Here is an 18,425-nt window from a genome sequence, read left to right on the forward strand (position 1 = left end):
TTGGGGACAAAGAGTCAGATCTGAGTTCTGCCCCTACTAGCTGCGTGGTCTTGCACAAGTTATTCAACCTCTGAAAAAACCTCCGTTTCTTCATTTGTGAAATGGGGATAATGATAATACCACACAGATATTGCATGTAGAGATCAGTACATGGGTGTGGGATAAGTGTACACCATCGCTATTATTACTGCTATGACTCTTAGCCAAGGGCAGAAATGACTTTGTGAAGCAGAGTATGTATACTTGCAGAAAGAGATGTAAAAGGAGTTATTGACACACAATCACACCTTCTTCCCTCCCCTCCATAGTATGTCTCCTATGAGCCTACTGCTAAGCTAACAAAACCACATGCTGGCTTCCTGTGTTCATTCCCCCTGCCCTAGCGATGCCTCCCCAGGATATGCACTGGCTAAGTCCTTCAAAGAGCCAGGAGCCTTTTGACTCTTCCAGAGCTAGCTAGCATCTCTGATCTCTAAATAGATTTTCATTACAATCTACTGTAAACCAGAGTCTAGAAATAGATGTATTCTGGTCAACTCAGGTGTTTTATTTTCACCAGACAAGTAGGGAAATAGATGAGAGACCTGAGAGGTCAATGCCAGCTCCTCCAGTCCATGGCCCACCCCAATTCTCAGAGCACTTCACTAAGTGCTTTACTGTGTTAACTCCATTCACCCCCAACAATAAGCTTATCAGGCCAGTGTCACTGTCCCTGTTTTACAGACAAGGATGCTGAGGCTCAAAGAGATTAAGTGACTTCCCAAAGTCACAGGAAGTGGCAGAGCAGGATCTGAACCCAGGTCTGCTCCCAACGCCTCGACCGATACCCGCAATGCTGCACTGAGTTGAGGAGCCCCTGGAAGATTCTGCAGTATGAATATTCCTGCTGCTCATGCTCACACCCCATACTCGATGAACTACTACAGCGGTGAGATATGCGTCTGAAGCTACTGCTAGGAGTCACCTTGGATTGGGCTGTGACCTTGGATAGCACAAAGCAGAGCGACCAACACTCTGGGCTGCCAAAAATAATCACTTCCAAAGGACTCATTGTGAGAAACAGTGAACAACTTGGAGGAGATTTCCCACGTGGCAGAGTGAAATGTTCAGTCTAGAACTGCTGCTTCCCAGGGGCCCCTCTTTGATTTTCCCCTTTTTCCCCTTTCCCCACCTGTTCTCAACTCTGTCACTCTCTCTGCCATCAGCCAAGTCACATGCTCCCCTAACTCATCTATCTATTCACTGGTCGCATGCGTCAAATCCTGAGACAGCACACATTCTGTTGGGAAGCAAACTTCTTTTACCAAGTACCAGTTCCCAGGGCCTGAACCTCCTACTGTTCTCACTCCAACCCCCCACCCACCCAGCCTGGCTCGGAGAGGGCCCAAGGACACCCAAAGGAGAAGGACAGTCTATCAGTTCCTCTGGTAACATCTGAGGTAAACCAGATAAGAGCCCATTATCTGATAACCCCAGGGAGGTTTCTCATCCCCAGAGCCAGAAACCCTAAACCAGTGCTTCTCACACCCAAGTGCACGCAGAGAAACCACCGGCAAGGACATGGGGTCAGACGCTGGTGCCACCCTCGCAGAACTCAGCTGGGAGGGAGACCACAGGAACCTGCATTTTCCACCAGCACCCCAGGTGATCCAGGAAACATTCCCCAAGGCTCTCCCACCTAAATAGTCCTGGGGGCGGGGGGTTACAGCGGGGGGCTCAATCACGGAGCCATGGTTGTATATTTAGCCGTACAAATTGTTGCAATGTCTAGTGGCTTCTTTACTCAACTAGCACTAGGAGGATGAGGCTAAGAGAAAGGCTCAGGACAGCGAGCATCAGGACAGAGAGACACCCACAGGTGAGAGCTTCCTCTACACAGTCAAGTGAGGCGGCAGATGTAAAGATCACTCTATCAACTGTGGGCTCCGCGTTGTGGTCCTTGCTATCAAGGGAGCAAGAACTGTCCTACAGCTTTCAGAAAGAGCACTGCTCCAGGAAGGTCTCCGAGCCAGTTCTAAACAGAGAGGCCCAACAAAAGTACTGCTGGTCAGTGCGCTTCAGTTTATGGAGCTACAAGCCACAATACGACTGCCTCAATGCAACAGGTCCCCAAACATCCATCCCAGTAACTCCAAGGAAGTGTCCAGAGCCCTCCAGGAGAGGGCTCCCCAGTGGGGAAGACCATTGGGGTTGCAAACAGGAGACCAGAGGAATAAGGTGACCAAACCACTGAAAGAAACACATGAACACATGCCCACTTGGCTGTTTTCCAGCTCTAAGTGGTCGGGATCACCTCGACTTTTTTTGCCAGAGGAATGCCAGCGACAGGTATCTTTGTATCTTTACCTCTGAGTCTGTTTACATGCAGCATCTGCACGCATGAGTGAAGAGAAGTGTAAGTGAAGTGTAAGTGAAGAGAAGTGTATTTGTGCACGCATGAGTGAAGAGAAGTGTAAGAGAAGTGTAAGTGAAGAGAAGTGTATTTGTGCACGCATGAGTGAAGAGAAGTGTAAGAGAAGTGTAAGTGAAGAGAAGTGTATTTGTGCACGTGGGTGGGAGGGGCAGGCAGAGCAGGCGAGGACACGCAGGAGGCCGGGCCTGTGTCTGCACCTGCGTGTATGTGAACACATCTACTAAGATGATTCCAGAGCTGAGCCTGGGCGGCTGCTGCTAACCCCCTCCCGCCCCAGTGAGACTCCCTGTCAAGCCCCACATGGGTCCCACTTGCAACTCCTGGGAAGATGACTTGGCTGTGTCTGTTGTTTGTTCTATTTGGGGAAAGCCTGCCTCACCAGGTACTCCTCCCTTTCCTTCTCTGCACCACCCACTACCTGTCCTGTCTCTCCTCTGACGGCTGGGCCTGGCTGGCTGCTTCCTCTCACAGGGGCTCTGAAGCAGCCTAGGAACAAAGGCACCAGCCCCCCACCACTCAGGCAGCCCTCTTTTGGACAATGTAATTTAGCATGTTAGTCACATGAGTTTCTCTTCATTTCCTGGTTCGTTTGTTTTTTTCTTCCTGCCAGTTACTCTGGCACAGCCCAGGGAAAAGGCATGGGCTTCCAAAGGACCAACAAGTGGGCCTGAAACCTGTCAAGGGGACCTACGAGCCTCGTACCTTCAGGCAAATCCTGGTGCCTCTGGGCCTTAGACTTATCACTGAGTGAATGGGGGTACCACCTCCCGCCGTCCTAGGACAGCTGTGGGGATCAGGGCTAAGGACCAAGGGTCCTAGTGGTCACTCTCCAACTGGTCCTCACCATGGCTGGTTGAGGCTGTGTTTAACTCAGGGAACTGGTAAAGCTAAAGGTTAGGTGAGGTCGGCTGAAGCCTACACCACTGTCCCAGCAAGATAGCTGTCCACCCTCTGGAGATGATGGACCTCGGAAAAGCAGAGCACTATCTTCTGCTAGAGAAGAATCACCTGTCACCAGTCTGTCCTCCAAAGATGATCACAGTGTCATCAGGCATATCAAGTTTGGTACACTTCATTATTTCCCTCTGATCCAGAGTTCTACTAAAATTATGCAAAACAGCAAGGTCCTTCCCTCTTTGTACACTTCCATTCAAATTCCCAACAAATCCCTGAGAAGGGAGGCCTTCACAGGCACACTCCTGGGTGACAGTACTCTTGGCTGGATCAGGGCCTGCTCACATGCCAGTGCAGGAGTACTATTACTGCTTCCTGTTCTCTCTATGCTGACAAAGGGTTACACCCTCTGCTCCACAGTGACCATGCCCCACAGGGCCCCCAGACACAGACTCCACCCCACAGGGGTGTTGCTTTGTTCTTAAGAACCATGGAGTGCTCCAATAAATCTGTAGTGGCCATCCCTCCACTCAGAGCCCTCCTGAGTAGGCATTCAGTAGCATTCCTTGATTTATTAAAAGTCTCAGCTTGTATTACCATTTGCTAAGTACTCTCTGTCCACATGGGTCCTAGAAGGTACTGAGTTCCACAAGTTCTTTTAATTGAAAGCCGTAGGCTCTTAAAGTTCCCACAAGGGCACTCCTATATCAATTCCTGGGGCCCCAGGAGGCCTGAGGAAACAGAAGAGCACAGCTCAGGCCCTGAAGTGTGGCAGTCAGGACGTGCGTGTTAATGAAGAACATCGGAGACAGTCCCCTCCGGAATACTGCAAGGGGTCCTCCTTATTCACCTCCGAACACTCAAGAACCCTCAATTCCGACTTCCATCATTGTTGGGTGAAAAGGGAAACTTGGCACATTGACAGGGAATTGCTTTTTCCAGACAAGTCCAAAGATTTGCTATTTTGAAAGAGCTGTTTCTGGTAATTTATAACTAATTTGATATGTTTACCCACTGGTTGAAGTTTGTGACTAGAGGCTTACTCAACTCTAACACAAGCTCACTTACATCCTTCTCTCAATTTTTATGATTATAGCAGCAATGCATTAAAGCTCAGAAAATTATGAAATTAAAAACAAACAAACCCATAATCCTAATAACCCCAGAGACAGAATTAGGTCCCTGAAACAGACATGGCCAATAGGCTGACATTCACGTCACCATAAGAACATATAGCTATTGTAACATGCAAAGTTATAAACCTTAGTTTTTATAACATGGCCTCACAAACACATTTCTATGTCATTAAACAATCCTTAAAAATATTTCTTTTACCCTCTTTTATTTCATTCATATTTTTAATTGCAAAATACACACTTGTAAAAGAGTGAATGAGTACAGAAGAACAATGTATCAAGGAGTATTCCTGTCAATCACCGTCTATGTCCAGCCCCTTTCCTGTGGACGACATTCCTGGGAGTCAGAGGACAGCTTTCCAGACCTGCATCTTCAGGTGCATCTGCATTCAGCTGCTTGTATGAGAGATATAGCACTACAGTCACCCTTCCCAGGCCATGAAGGGCTGGGGCCACAGCTGGGCCTTTGGGCAGTGGCCAGTTGGGGCCTTTGACTCTGGGGCTGAAATGCCAAGGTCATTCATAGTATTAACAGAGCCACTGGTTAGCAACCTCCTTTTATGCGCTGTTTAAATGCTTTACATGCATAGCCTCAAGTGATTCTCTTAACAGCCCTATAAGAAGGCACTGCTATACCCATTTCACAGATGAGTCTAAGAAAGTGGCAGCCCTATAACTTTACAAACCGCATTCTTAAGCAGTAGAGTGCCACCTCCTTATTCATTCATCCCCTCATTCCTTGACTTGCAAACCCTTTGAAGGTCTGCAATACAGCAGGGTCTATGAAGAGCTGTGTGCACCTGTGCATCCTGCCCAGGGGAGGGGTTAGCCCCCAGCACTCAGGTCAGCGTTTCCAAAGCCCAGGCTTATTCAAAGAAGACTAGTCAGAGAGAAATAAAGTGCCCAGGTGATCCCACTTTCTTGTCTAAGCCTCATGGCACATTCAAAATGGACCCTGAGTCAGCAGCTTTGGCCAAAAAGCAACAAATTAACATGTGTTTTAAAATTTTCATTTGCATTCTTGGTAAAGCTCTGGAAGAACTGTCATCTATGAGAAGTACTTGGAAATGAAGAAACATTTCCACTGCAGGGAGGAATGTTAATTGAAAATCAATTGTGAGAAATTAAGGCCATCAACTATAATGGCAGCTATAAAATGCAACTTGGTGGAGTGGTTACTCTCAACGGGTGTTAAATGCTTTTCAAACTCAGCTTCCTGCATACCATGGACTAAGCCATCAACACCCACAGCCCTGCAACCCGTGTCACTGTTGGAAAAGTGAATTGAAATGCTCCAGCAACTTGCAAGTGTCCCCAAAAGGAAAAGTGGAACCATGCACAGCTTACATACCCTTGTCTGTGAGATTTTTTCGAATGGCTTGAATAGTAAGAATATCCAGAATACGTGGATTCGGTATCCATAGCAATGAAGAGCCTGCTCTTGATGAAGAAGCAGTACTGGTTCTCCGTCGAGGTAGAGGATTTCACCAACCCGATTCCTAAAATCTCAAAGGGCCTGGGAATCAGGGAACCTTTCTTCAACAGGAGCAAATTCTGGGAAAAGGGGAAAAAAACAGATGTCAACCTTCAAAGCCAACCTAACTGAGCTGGAAGATAAATGACATCTCTGGGTTTCTATTGTTGAGCAAGTGTGTGATGGGGAAGCCAATGGACACTCAGTGCTCTACCCGTGTGGGACCAAGCTTTCCAGGTGTCCAGGAGGGAGACAGGTAGGTGACTAACTAGCCAAACCCCAACCAGGGCAGCAGGAAAATCAGTGGCCCTTGGCCACTTCATGGACACTGCCTGGCCCCCGCAGGTTTGGGCTGGGGAAATAGCTTCCCATAGCCAGAGACACTCTGCCCAGTCCCCACTGCCAGCTTGCTGGTTACAAAAATAATACCCAGGGAAGTCACTTTTCAGGGATTTGCTCACAGTTTCCAACGCCCAATTGAAAAGAAAATTAAAAAAAAAGTTCTCAGTCTCTTTAATCCAAGAACCCAAATTCCTGAGAATTTATCTTAGGGAACTAATTTCTTTTCTAAAGAAAAATTATTATTACCACATTGTCTCTAACAGTAAACGCCAGAAACAATCTAAATGCCCTCCAAACAGAGAAATAGGTTTATCCACCCACAAAACGTCATCAAGCTGTTTAAAATGATAATTACGAAGAATGGATATATGATAGCACGATAAATTTACAAACCAGCCACAGGACTGTGGAGACACACTGAACCCACTCAGCAGTTTCAGCCCTGTAAACAGCTACGTAAAGACAAGGATGAGGAGGGACTCCAGGAAGAGACAGCCGGGGATTTACAAGCTGCAGGCTCCTAGGTCTTTCCCCACGTTTTCATTAGATTTTGATTGGCAATAAAAATAAATCCAAAACATTTCCAGGTAAATTCCTGAGTCCCACAAGCTATATTCTAGAAAACGGGGATCTGCAAGTGGTGCCTTTCCTTTGTGCCCCTCACCCCAGAGCTAGTCTCCGTCCAAGGGCTCCTTCTTTAGGGGCCCCTGGAAACTCAAACTGCAAACACAGCCAGTGAGAAGTGCGAAGGGAAAACAAAGGACCTGCAAATACTGTGCCCCTGTCCCTCCTGAGGGGAGGCCCTGGCTCCTGACCCCAGTTACCCACAATTCTAGAGGAAGTCCTCTGAGAACTACCACAACCCTCACCCTCAAAGGGTGTGTTCCCCTCCATGGTCTGTGACCCAGGGCTAATCTCCCTGGTCCTGATATGAAGACTCATCATCTCATTCCTCCTCTGCCAGCAAAGGCCCCAGGTGAGCAGAGAAAGACCTGGGTTCTAGCCAGAGTCCTTCTCTGTCTAACACAGCCTGGGATTTGCCACTGGCCTTGAGCATCCGTTTCCTCTGTTGTCAAACGTGGGTAAATCAACCAGCCACTGTCTCTCTCGGGTTGAGCTGAAGATGTAAGCAGATATAGTATCCGGAGCTAGGTTCCGACCCCAGGTTTTACTGGCTTACTGTGTGACCTCAGTCATAGTACTAAACCTCTCTAAACCTGTATCTGTAAAGTGTATACAACAAGGCTACTGGGAGAAAGACATAAGCTACAAGCATGAACGCTCCCAGCAGCAGCTCCAAATACAGTACTAGATAATGAAAGTTTTGGTTATTAGTATATCCGTTCTGGTTCTGAAACCTGATACCTTCCTTGTCTTTCTCAGGCAGTGGAAAACTTGGGAAAGAAGCAGGGCAGAGCAGTGCCTATGCTGTCTTCTCACCTGGAGGCTCACCTGTGGCTCACCCGCAGCTCACCTGTAGTCAGATGGCATTGGGGCATCTAGCCCACCACGTGCTAACTAGCTGTTACTTGAGCAGGGTGGGTTCCCCTGGGAACTTCGGCTCTCCTCATCCCTTAAATAGAAATAAGGTAGCCTACTTTTTCTGGGGTGACCATGAATGTGAATACAAATATTACAGACATTTTGAAAAAATGTTTTGCTCATGGACCTACCCCCACTTTTCCTAGAAGAGTTCACGAGCCTGCTCATCCTCTTGTCCTCCCTCCTCTGCCTCTCATGTTCACGAGCAATTTCAATGAGCTTTCAGCAGCACCTGAAGAGACTCATTTCCTTTCTGTTCGGACTTCGCTGCTTCCCGCCTGGGGAAAGTGAGCCGGGTTCCGCAGGCCTGCCCTGAACCAGCCTCCTCTCCTGAAGTCCCTTTGCCCTGCTCTCCACTGACCTGCAGGGTCTAGCACCAGCTACTTCACCCAGAACCCTGACTGCCTCTTCTACATTCATAATTCACCACCCACAACTTCTACACCTTTTCTGCCTTCCAACCCATAATTTCTGACTTTCCTCTCCAGCCTAACATCTAGCTAATTCTGCTGGTGCGGGAGAGGAGGGTCTCAGCGGCAGATGACCCATGTCCTACAAGCCTGACTTATCCTATTCATGTTTCCTGGCCGTGACACCTTGGGCCAGATGCTCACCTCTCTGGGCTTCTGTTTCTCCCTCTGTAAAATGAGGCCATTGCCTATGTTCCTCCCCTAAGTTGGTTGTGAACATTAATCGAGACTCTTTACCTAAAGCCTCTGGTACGTGGTTACCCAAGTTTCATTCCTCTTCCTCCTTTGCCAACGGACATCATTCTTCATTCTCATTAAAAATCCTGGCCATCCACTAAGGCAACTCCATGCATGTCTCTCAAAGGCAATCATAGGCTGGCTCCCTTTGGGTAAAGGCTTTACCAAACCGTCCCAGCTGCCCTAGTCCAGTTTCTCTCCCACAATCCCCGCCTAGACCTATAGAGGGGCGGTCTGTATATGCTGCCACGCCCCCTCTCGACAGTCACCCCAGTCCTCCAGCCTTCCTACTGAAAGAGCTTAGTTGGTCAGTGATTACCATGAGCTTCATCCAAAGGTATATAGCCTTGTCCTCTCCCTAGATCTTATCCCATCTCTTCATTCATCTACCGCCATACCTAGTAAGCTGGGGGCCCAGGGCACACCATCACCATCCATGCGATGCACAGATGCTTCTCCTCCAACATGTCCTCTGTCTCCCTATCAAGTTATCCCTTAAGACTCAAACTTGCCCATTAGTCTCTGTCCATGGCTTTACTCTGATACCAGATCCTTGAGACAAGAGCTCTTGTTTACCCGCAGGATACTCTGAACACAGAGGTACCCAACAAGCACCAGATGGAGAAGTCCTCAGGGTACAGTTCCCATTCAGATGTTTTTGCCCCACTGGGATGATCATCAATGGCCTCACAGCGACTCTCCACTGCCCTAGCCACCCTTCCCAGTTTCCTCCATCAGGGCCACACAATCACCCTGTGAATCCTATAACTCCATCCCTGTGGTAGTTCAATACTCTTTCTCCACGTTCCACACATCCTACTGTCAATAAGTGACCCCTGTCCTCCAAGATCCTCCCCTCACTCTCCTGGTTCTCAGCCACCCACTTCCTCCAGGGCTAACCTATTACAAAGCCTGCGGGTTCCTTATTGAATCTAGTCTACAGAGCCTGGACCCCTATTCTCCATCATCCTGTTTCCATCATCAACATGAACTCTTGTCTGAGATCTGAGATTAAGCAGCAGCAACAGGTGGTCAAGTGACAGAAACCCAGAGTGAACTCATTTTAAAACTCAATGTAAGAACTTCCATGTACAGTAGTCCCCCCACCTCCACAGAGGACATGTTCCAAGACCCCCAGTGATTGCCTGAAACTGCAAGGAGTACCGAACCCTATGTTTTTTGCTATACACACATACCTATGAGAAAGTTTAATTTATAATTAGACACAGAGACTAACAGTAACCAATAATTAAATAGAACCATTATAACCATATACTATAATATTAGTATGTGAATGTGGTTTCTCTCAAATATCTTATCATGCTGCACTCACTCTTCTTCTTGTGAGGCTGTGAGATAACACAAGGCCCACGCAATGAGAGGAGGTGACTGAAACGTGACGCTATGGAGTAGAACAGCAGTCACCGGAACACAAGCCCAGCAACAGCTCCATTGTTGCCCTGATAACCAGCAAAACCCCTAAGTGGCTAATGGGCAGATCGCACCTATAGTGTGGACATGCTGGACAATAGGATAATTCACTTCTCAGGTGTGACGGAGCAAGATCTCATCCCACTACTCAGAATGGCATGCAACTTAAAACTTATAAATGGTTTATTTCTGGAATTTTCCATTTAATATTTTGGACAGTGGCTGACCATGGGAAACTGAAACAGTGAAAAGTGAAGTTGCGTGTAAGAAGGGACTATGCAGTTAAAAGAAAAGAATATCCTGAAGCTTATCACTGCAATGATGTGTTTACAAGGTAGTTTCCTTGTATGCACAAGAAATTAGCAGAACTCAGATAAGGTCTCAGAGCTGCCTTATCAAGAAGACAATAAAGTAATGAAAAGGAACTCAATTTCCAGTCTGATAACCTGACAGGCTACTGCGCAGCCTGAATGAGATGGAGTCATACAAAGGTGTTCATACAGCTCCTGGAATCTGGAACTGTCCTTCTATTACTGACCCATGGCCTGACCCACACTGCGCTTGGGTCCAGCAGGGCGGCAGGCAGTGATCTTCCAAATCATAGTGTGGATGTCACTCCATTGCTTAAACCCTTCCTGTCTAAACTGTGGCCTTTCATAGCACCCTAACGTCCAATTCTCCATCTGAGGGATTGATTATCCAATGTCTGAACAGATAATAAGCTCTATGAGGGCAGCTACCACTCTCACTACTCCACCTCCCAGAACCTGACAGGTACTCAAAGTGTGCGAATGCAGGGTTTCTGTGGCTGTCCTAAGGAAGCCATACAGCTACTGTGGATGACACCTTACAGATGGTCTATCTTAAGTGTTTTTTTTTAATTGTTTGATTTTAGAGAGAGAGGGAGAGAGAGAAAGAAACATCAATTTGTTGTTCCACATATTTATGCATTCAATGGTTGATTCTTGTATATGCTTTGACCAGGGATCACACCTGCAACCTTGGCATATTGGATGATGCTCTAACCACCTAAGCTACCTAGCCGGGGTAACATGGTCTATTTGAAATCCTCAGTTCTCTAGAAGAGGGAAAGATGCAGGCATTAGATTCAGCAGTGATGTCAGCTCCACCAGTAGTGGCGCTGCCCGGCTGCTCACACACCAGTCTCACTCAGAGACACAATTTATATCTCAGACACACCCCAACCAGCTGCCTCTCCTGCCTGTGTGTCATTATCTTGTAGGAGTCAGAGGCGCTGCCCATGGCAGACACAAAGACAGGGCTGCAGCGCATCACATCACATCTCATGAAGGCCAGGCAGGCAGTGTTGAGTTGAATACATAGGATACTTTTGAATGGCAGCATCTCAAGTTCTGGAATTCTCTGGCAAAAATGTCAGGGAGAATCTCCTTCACCACCCTTTTTTACAAACAAAGTGAAGATCGGTAGCCTCAGCCTCAAAGAGAATCTTACCCTAAAGTGATGTTCACACACATAAAATATACCCACTATTTCAATGGAGAGCATGGTGTTCAGAAAACCCTACGAGGGAAAATAATATGTCATGGTAATGACACTGGTAAACAGAAGCTAACTTCATGAAGAGGAAATTATAAACACATCAACAGTTCTGCCTGGAGCTAGCAAATAATTAAGGGAACTCTGGTTTGGAGGGTTGAAAATTCCCTTGCAAGGGGCACAGAGACACACACTGAACTTAAGAGCCATTGCCCTCCCTGCCTTCCTTCTGCAGTGGATATATTTATAAGAGAAAGAAGTTTCTGGTGCATTTGTGTTTAGATTTTAGATATTCAGTGTACGTTACTTTGAATATTTAATTTTTATCATATATAATTCTAAAGGGTGGACTCCATTAATTTTTTTTTTATTAAGTTTTTCTCAAGATACCCATGTTCACATATATGGCACTCAAGGGAAAAATGACAATTTAAATAATTTTGTCTGGAGTTGACTTTTCTTCTACAGAAGAGAAGCAATGAGCACAGGTTCTGGTTAGACTGTCACTGTTCAGATCCTGGCTCTGGTACTTACCAGTTGTGTAACCTCAGATAAAGTTACTTAGCCTCTTGCACCTATTTCCCTAACAACAACAACAGAATTCTATTTTACTTACCTTATAGGCTTGTGGTGGCTATTAAGTGAGATAATTCATAATCATTCAGAACAGTGCCTAACATATGGTATGCACTCACAATGTTGGAGAATTACTATTATTCAGTAAAGTGAAATTCAGTTAGTTAGAATACTTTTGTATGGCATATGATGTATGACTTGAGTATTGTTTTCATTGAACTTAAATACTTTTTTGGGGGGTCTATAATAGTCTATCGTTAATGAATACCATGAACTACACTGTAGCAAAGTAATTTAATGGCTTCCATTGTGTTCCTCGCAGATCTCCTTTTACTGTTCCCAGGTTGGAAGTGAGTATCACAGAGATCAGAGGAGACTGTATGTATTTTATGTGGTTTCCTTGGAGGACCTCGGGGCTGTAAGGGAGGGTGCTAAGAACTATGGCAAGGTCTGCAGAACATTTTGCTGAATTTGTGGTCCATCAAGCATAAAACATCATCCAGGTCACTGAGATGGGAATCAGAGGGCTTGTGGATTTATGAAAATTCCCATGAGTCTTTCGTTACAACAGAGCTCTAACAAATGAATGATTCTGGACCACGATTCACAAGAAAAGAAAATGTCAACCTCGTTTTACCCGTCTTAGCAATGATTGCAGCTCACCTTCCCAGAACAACTGCTCTGGGCTGGAGCCATTAATTAGCTCTAAAACACTGTAAACAGCTCAGTATAGAATTCTGAAGAGTTCTGAATAGTTAATGTGCCTATGGTGTATATCTGTTTTCAAGTAACCTTTGTCCCCTGCTAGACATTTAAGCTTCAGCAAAATAGATTTCACAGGGACTACCTCTTCTGTAATTCCCATGCTGCCAGATCCAATGATTGCTGTCCAATAAGTGGGGTTCAGGACAGTGATGGAGACAGACAGCAGAACACAAGCATCTTTTCACTGGGCTTCAGGCCACACCAATGCCCCCAGGAGAAACAGAGTCCAGCCCCAAAGTCCACCTAATCCTGTCTTGTTCACCTTCTGGAAATAGCATAGCATGATGCCCAAGTCACCTGCCCATACGCAGCTACCCATAACCACAGCTAGTTCACTTGACAGAAAAGGATGTGTTAGAAACTGTTTTACGTTATTTGCATGTGATGTTTCATGTAATTCTCAGGCCACAGGCCAAATCTTATACCTGAGGTAAAATGTTAATTTCACATTACAGTTAAGGATAGTGAGGTTACACACCTGGTAAGTATGGAGCCAGGGCTCTGAGCTATGAAAAATGTATTAACAATGTAGCAATTACCAGAACTATTTACACAAAGGAAGGTGGGCAACAATCATAAATGGTCCCACATCACACAAAACCCATAAAGAATGCTACAGTTGTAACTATTATTCATACCTTCCCTGTCCCAAGCACAGGGAGTTGGGAGGGTTCCAGGAGAAAAGAAAGAAACCTGAAATAGCCCCAGCTCCTAAGGAGTTCACAGCCCAAAGGTGGAAATTGCCTATTGAAATACAATGTGATAAGCACCATGCAATCCAAATGCTGCTGAGGCCTGGAGTCACGATGTATCTATTAGTGTGAGGGGGATGCAGGGGAGAATACCTTCCTAACTCAGTGCCTGTTCATTCTTCAACAGAACAGGGTGACACGGAATTGTTGCTTGGTAAGGAAACCCTTCATGGTTTCATCTGGTCCCACAAAGACATAACTAACAATAAAAAGATACTGCCTGGCAAGCAGTCCTTACACATGTCATTCTTAAAACTCTTCTCTCATTTTACTTCCAAACTGAGTTGCAACAGAGTCACACAGCCAACTATATAAAAGGACTATATAAAAGGACAAGTGCTCGAAAGGCATACTTGTGAAGAAGTCATTTATCCAGAGTCTTAGATGTAACAGAGGGAATCTGGTCATTTTTTAAAAAATAAAACATCGTTCAGACTTAAATATAAATAAAACAGAAATAATGTTTCTAACAGTGAAAAATTTCACACTAGATATTTTACTAATTATACTTAAGCACAATGTTTGGGAAATGCTAAATGCTCAGATAGGTGAAGAGTGTTTTGTCTTTGAACTATAAAACAGTTTCCTCCCACAAATCAAAGCCCCAACGATATCATACTGATTTAATTCGACTCTAAAAACTCTAATGAGTGGTTACCTAAAATGACTAATTACATCTCCCTGGATGCAGGCAGTTTCTGCCATTTCACTTAAAAGAGCCCAGAAGTTGTGTAATCAAACAACCTACTCTCAGGATGGAGAATGCTAATTAGCATTGTTGATGGGCGACACAAGTTCTAATATTTCCAGTAACCCTGTAAAATGTATAAATACATCACTGAAAAAGCCAGATTCTTTACAGCCAGCTAGCTTTTGGAATAAGCATCTAAAAATACATTCATTTCCAACCACAGCCCCGGAAAAAAAAAGAAAGGTTAACAAAATGCAAGTGCCAGCCACACAATCACCATAATAAAGCGCTGTATCGTCTCTTAACGAGCAGCTAGGGATAACAACACCTTCGCTGTGCGGGCAGGGTACCTGTTTGAAGATGTGAAAACTGAGCAACAGATTTCTGGGCTCCAAGTCTCACTCACTCCAAGCTAATCTCCGGCCGCCAGGCCGCGGCTCCGCCCCACTCCTGCCTCCACCACCGACGCGTTTAAATTTTTTATAAAGCTTTACACTCCTCTGGGCGCGTTGCTTGGGACAGTTAAAAGACTGCAGTTGGAAATGAGGTCTTGTCTCAGGCGTAGCCATCCGGGCGCAGGGGGATTTCCTCCAGCCGGGACCCCACGGGCAGAGGCTCGCCAGCCGCCTCCTGCTTTACTCCGGCGTTTTTGAAAGTAAACTCCTACCTGCCTGTTGCGCTCTGCGATGCGCCACCGGGCTGCCCCCCCCCCCCCCCCCCCCCCCCGCCTCCGGCTCAGTTTGGGCAGCGAGGTGTGAACACAGGCCGGCTCTGTGCCAGCAGCTGGCCCTGGGCCGGCGGCCCCCGGGCGCTGGCGGTTACCAGGTCGAGCCCCGCGGCGGGGTGGGGACCGGGGTGCGCACCCGGCCCCCGGTCCCCGACCCCACGGCCGAGGCGGCCGCGCGGTGCCTCCAGGATCTCTCGGCCACTCCCTGCCGGCCGCCGGAACGCGCACCCCAGGGCGCACCCCGAAGGGGAGAAGGGGTGTCCCAGGCGCGAGGGAAGAATGCCGGGTCCCGAGGAAGTGGGGTGCGGCGGGGAGCGCGGGGCAGGGGCCGGAGGGACGCACCCCGCAGCGATAAGAGAGAGTGGGACCCTGGGGAGCACGCACGGGGTGCGGTCCTTAGGAGGGGCGGCGGGCGGAAAGCGGTGAGCGGGGGTCCGAGTCCTGCGGCGGGTGCGGGATCCGCTCTGGGGGCGTCTCCCAGCCCGAGGCTGGCGCCCTGCACCCGTCGCCGCGCCCGGCCTCGCGCCAAACTCACCTCGGCGCCGGCCGTGCGGGCTCCGCGGCCGCGGTCTCGGCTCTCAGCGGCCCCGGCTCTGCGGCCTGCGCTGGGCTCCCGTAGAGGCAGAGCCCCGCCGCCGCTGCCGCTGCACTGCCGCTTTCCGCTTCCTGTCCCGGCACCGCCCCGCAGCCCGAGCCCAGCCCTGCGAGCCCGGCGCGGCCGCTAGCCAAGAGCAGCGAGCGCGGCCGCCCCGCCGCGGGCCCGGCCCACCTGCCGCCGAGGGCGGGGTCCGACGGCCCCCACAGCCAGCCGTCTCTCTCTTCTTGCGGGCCTGAAAAGCCAACCTGGCAGGTTGTGGTGAGGATAATAGAAAGTGACTAGTGCCCACGGGCACTGAGCAGTTGTCAATGATTTCTATGAATATTTGCGCTCTTCTCTCTCCCCTCCGTTGTCTTGTGTGGGTCGGGGTGGGCAGCCCTGTGGAGAGTCTGGAATCTGGCGGAAACCCAAAGCTGCTTATGTGACATAGCTCTGATGAGAGTGGGAATAGAACACTGGGATAACTGGGACAGAAAAACACATGCCCACCCTGAACTAGCCTTAAGGAGCTTTAGCCCCTAAAGTCCTTACTCTCCCCTCACCTCCTCTTCCTCTCTGGTCCCCAAATACTGCACTTCTTCAGGGGACATCATATATTCAATGTGTACTGTCTTCACCACCACCCCCAACCTGCCACCAGGCTTCACTGCAGAGCTTTATAAAAATGTGTCTATTTCATCTTTAAAATGTAGACCCATCTAGGTTACAAAAGGCCAGGGATTTCCAATTCTAGTTATGATGCTTCTGAATAACCCCAGTGATCTACAGATTCTCACTGAATTTTCACAGAGTGATTCTACTTCACTTTAGTAAGTCTAGCTGCCTGACCAGGTGATGCTTTTGTGGGAAAGAGTGGTAGTGTAAAATAAACTCAAGTTTAAGATATAAATTCACTGTTAAATGCCGTCTACTGTTTGTTTTTATCTGACAATCTCAAGTATTCAAGTTGAAAAGGTAAGAGTTGGAAAACTTCTCAGGAACTGAATGAGGGTCTATATAGCCTGGAGGCCTGCCTGGACCCACGTATCTGTCACAGAGTGGGTTAGCCTGATTTAGCTCTGGCCCAAAGTCAGGTTCTGCAGCTTAACCTTAACCAGTAATAAAGGTTATATTTATTTGTCTCATCCATTTTTCCAAACTCAACTAGGGAGGCGGGGTACTCCCTATTGGGTGCTCTCAAGACTGCGGCACACTACACTTTCCACAAATTCCCGCCTATTCTCTCTTTCTGCTTGTCCTCACAGCTTTCCCAAACCCCAGAATGCTACCCACTAAAATTCTTCCTGTCTACCCAGATTCTTTTCAAATGCCACATCTCACCCAAAGCCTTCTGCTGTCTTCCAGTGAGAAAACATTCTTCTCCCTCAAGCCCATAGCACTGCTCTACTGTATCTGCACCATTGCTTTAAAATAGTGGTCCCCAACCCCTGGGCCATGGATGGGTACCGGTCCATGGGCCATTTGGTACCAGTCCGCAGAGAAAGAATAAATAACTTACATTATTTCTTTTTTATTTATATTTAAGTCTGAACGATGTTTTATTTTTTAAAAATGACCAGATTCCCTCTGTTACATCTAAGACTCACTCTTGATGCTTGTCTCGGTCACGTGATGTATTTATCTGTCCCACCCTAAAGGCCAAGTCCGTGAAAATATTTTCTGACATTAACCGGTCCGTGGCCCAAAAAAGGTTGGCGAGCACTGCTTTAGAATACACTTAGCAAATGAATGAGTGAATAAAATACCACTTGCTTTTGGGGAGTTAATGAGTTAACCAGGGAACAATCTAATTGAAAAGTCATAACATATGCACATGAATATAGTTAACAAGGAGACTATATAAAAGGACAAGTGCTCGAAAGGCATACTTGTGAAGAAGTCATTTATCCAGCCTTGGGAATTCAGAATACACCTGAAAAACAGGAGTTAAGTGAGAAAGGCCCCTGAACAACAAATTAGATGTACAAAATTCATGTTTTAAAATAGATAAGCGGCCCTGGCCAGTTGGCTCAGCGGTAGACTCAGCGGTAGAGCGTCGGCCTAGCGTGCGGAGGACCCGGGTTCGATTCCTGGCCAGGGCACACAGGAGAGGCGCCCATTTGCTTCTCCACCCCTCCGCCGCGCTTTCCTCTCTGTCTCTCTCTTCCCCTCCTGCAGCCAAGGCTCCATTGGAGCAAAGATGGCCCGGGCACTGGGGATGGCTCTGTGGCCTCTGCCCCAGGCGCTAGAGTGGCTCTGGTCGCAACATGGCGACGCCCCGGAGGGGCAGACCATCGCCCCCTGGTGGGCAGAGCATCGCCCCTGGTGGGCGTGCCGGGTGGATCCCGGTCGGGTGCATGCGGGAGTCTGTCTGACTGTCTCTCCCTGTTTTCAGCTTCAGAAAAATAAAAAAAAAAAAAAAAAAAAAAAAAAAAAAGAAAATAAAATAGATAAGCTTTATAGATAAAAGACTATCTCATACTCTCGCTTATATACTGTTCACACTTAGTTTGCAAACATTTCTAATGAGCTCCATTATCTGATTCCTAAGCCTACTTTATATCAGAAGCACATTAAAAGAGAGCAGGAGGCGAGTTCAGGAGACCCCAGGTACTTCAAAGGGAGTCATTGTAAAGTTTATTTAATTCCAAACTCTTACCTTTTCCTTTTATCAGTGACTCCTCTTGACACACAGAGATGTCACAGAATATCAGTGCCCATAGTGGTGAGCCTAAATTATAAAGGTTAAATGGATATTCTGCATATAATACTCTAGTTAAGAAGAAAGGGAAGTTGTGAAAAAAATACTGAAAAAATTTCTATTCAAAATGTTTAAAATGTTAAAATGTGCTGATTCTTTTTTTTTAATTATAATTTTAT

At 47.2% G+C, this 18,425-nt stretch overlaps 1 protein-coding gene across 1 annotated transcript in view; it reads right to left on the minus strand.

Moving 5' to 3' along the window:
* The window catches only part of VANGL1 (VANGL planar cell polarity protein 1), a 46,773-nt gene extending 31,148 nt beyond the window's left edge, over window positions 1-15,625 (minus strand). The window contains exons 1-2 of the mRNA XM_066268215.1: window positions 15,504-15,625; window positions 5,795-5,997 (exon numbers count right to left, since the gene is read on the minus strand). Of these exons, the coding sequence (XP_066124312.1) occupies window positions 5,795-5,865 (71 nt within the window). The 5' untranslated portion in view covers window positions 5,866-5,997; window positions 15,504-15,625. The remainder of the gene's footprint in view (window positions 1-5,794; window positions 5,998-15,503) is intronic.
* Between the last annotated feature and the right edge of the window lie 2,800 nt (window positions 15,626-18,425).

Source organism: Saccopteryx bilineata, chromosome 3, assembly GCF_036850765.1.
Source record: "Saccopteryx bilineata isolate mSacBil1 chromosome 3, mSacBil1_pri_phased_curated, whole genome shotgun sequence".
In the NCBI taxonomy this organism is placed as follows: domain Eukaryota; kingdom Metazoa; phylum Chordata; class Mammalia; order Chiroptera; family Emballonuridae; genus Saccopteryx; species Saccopteryx bilineata.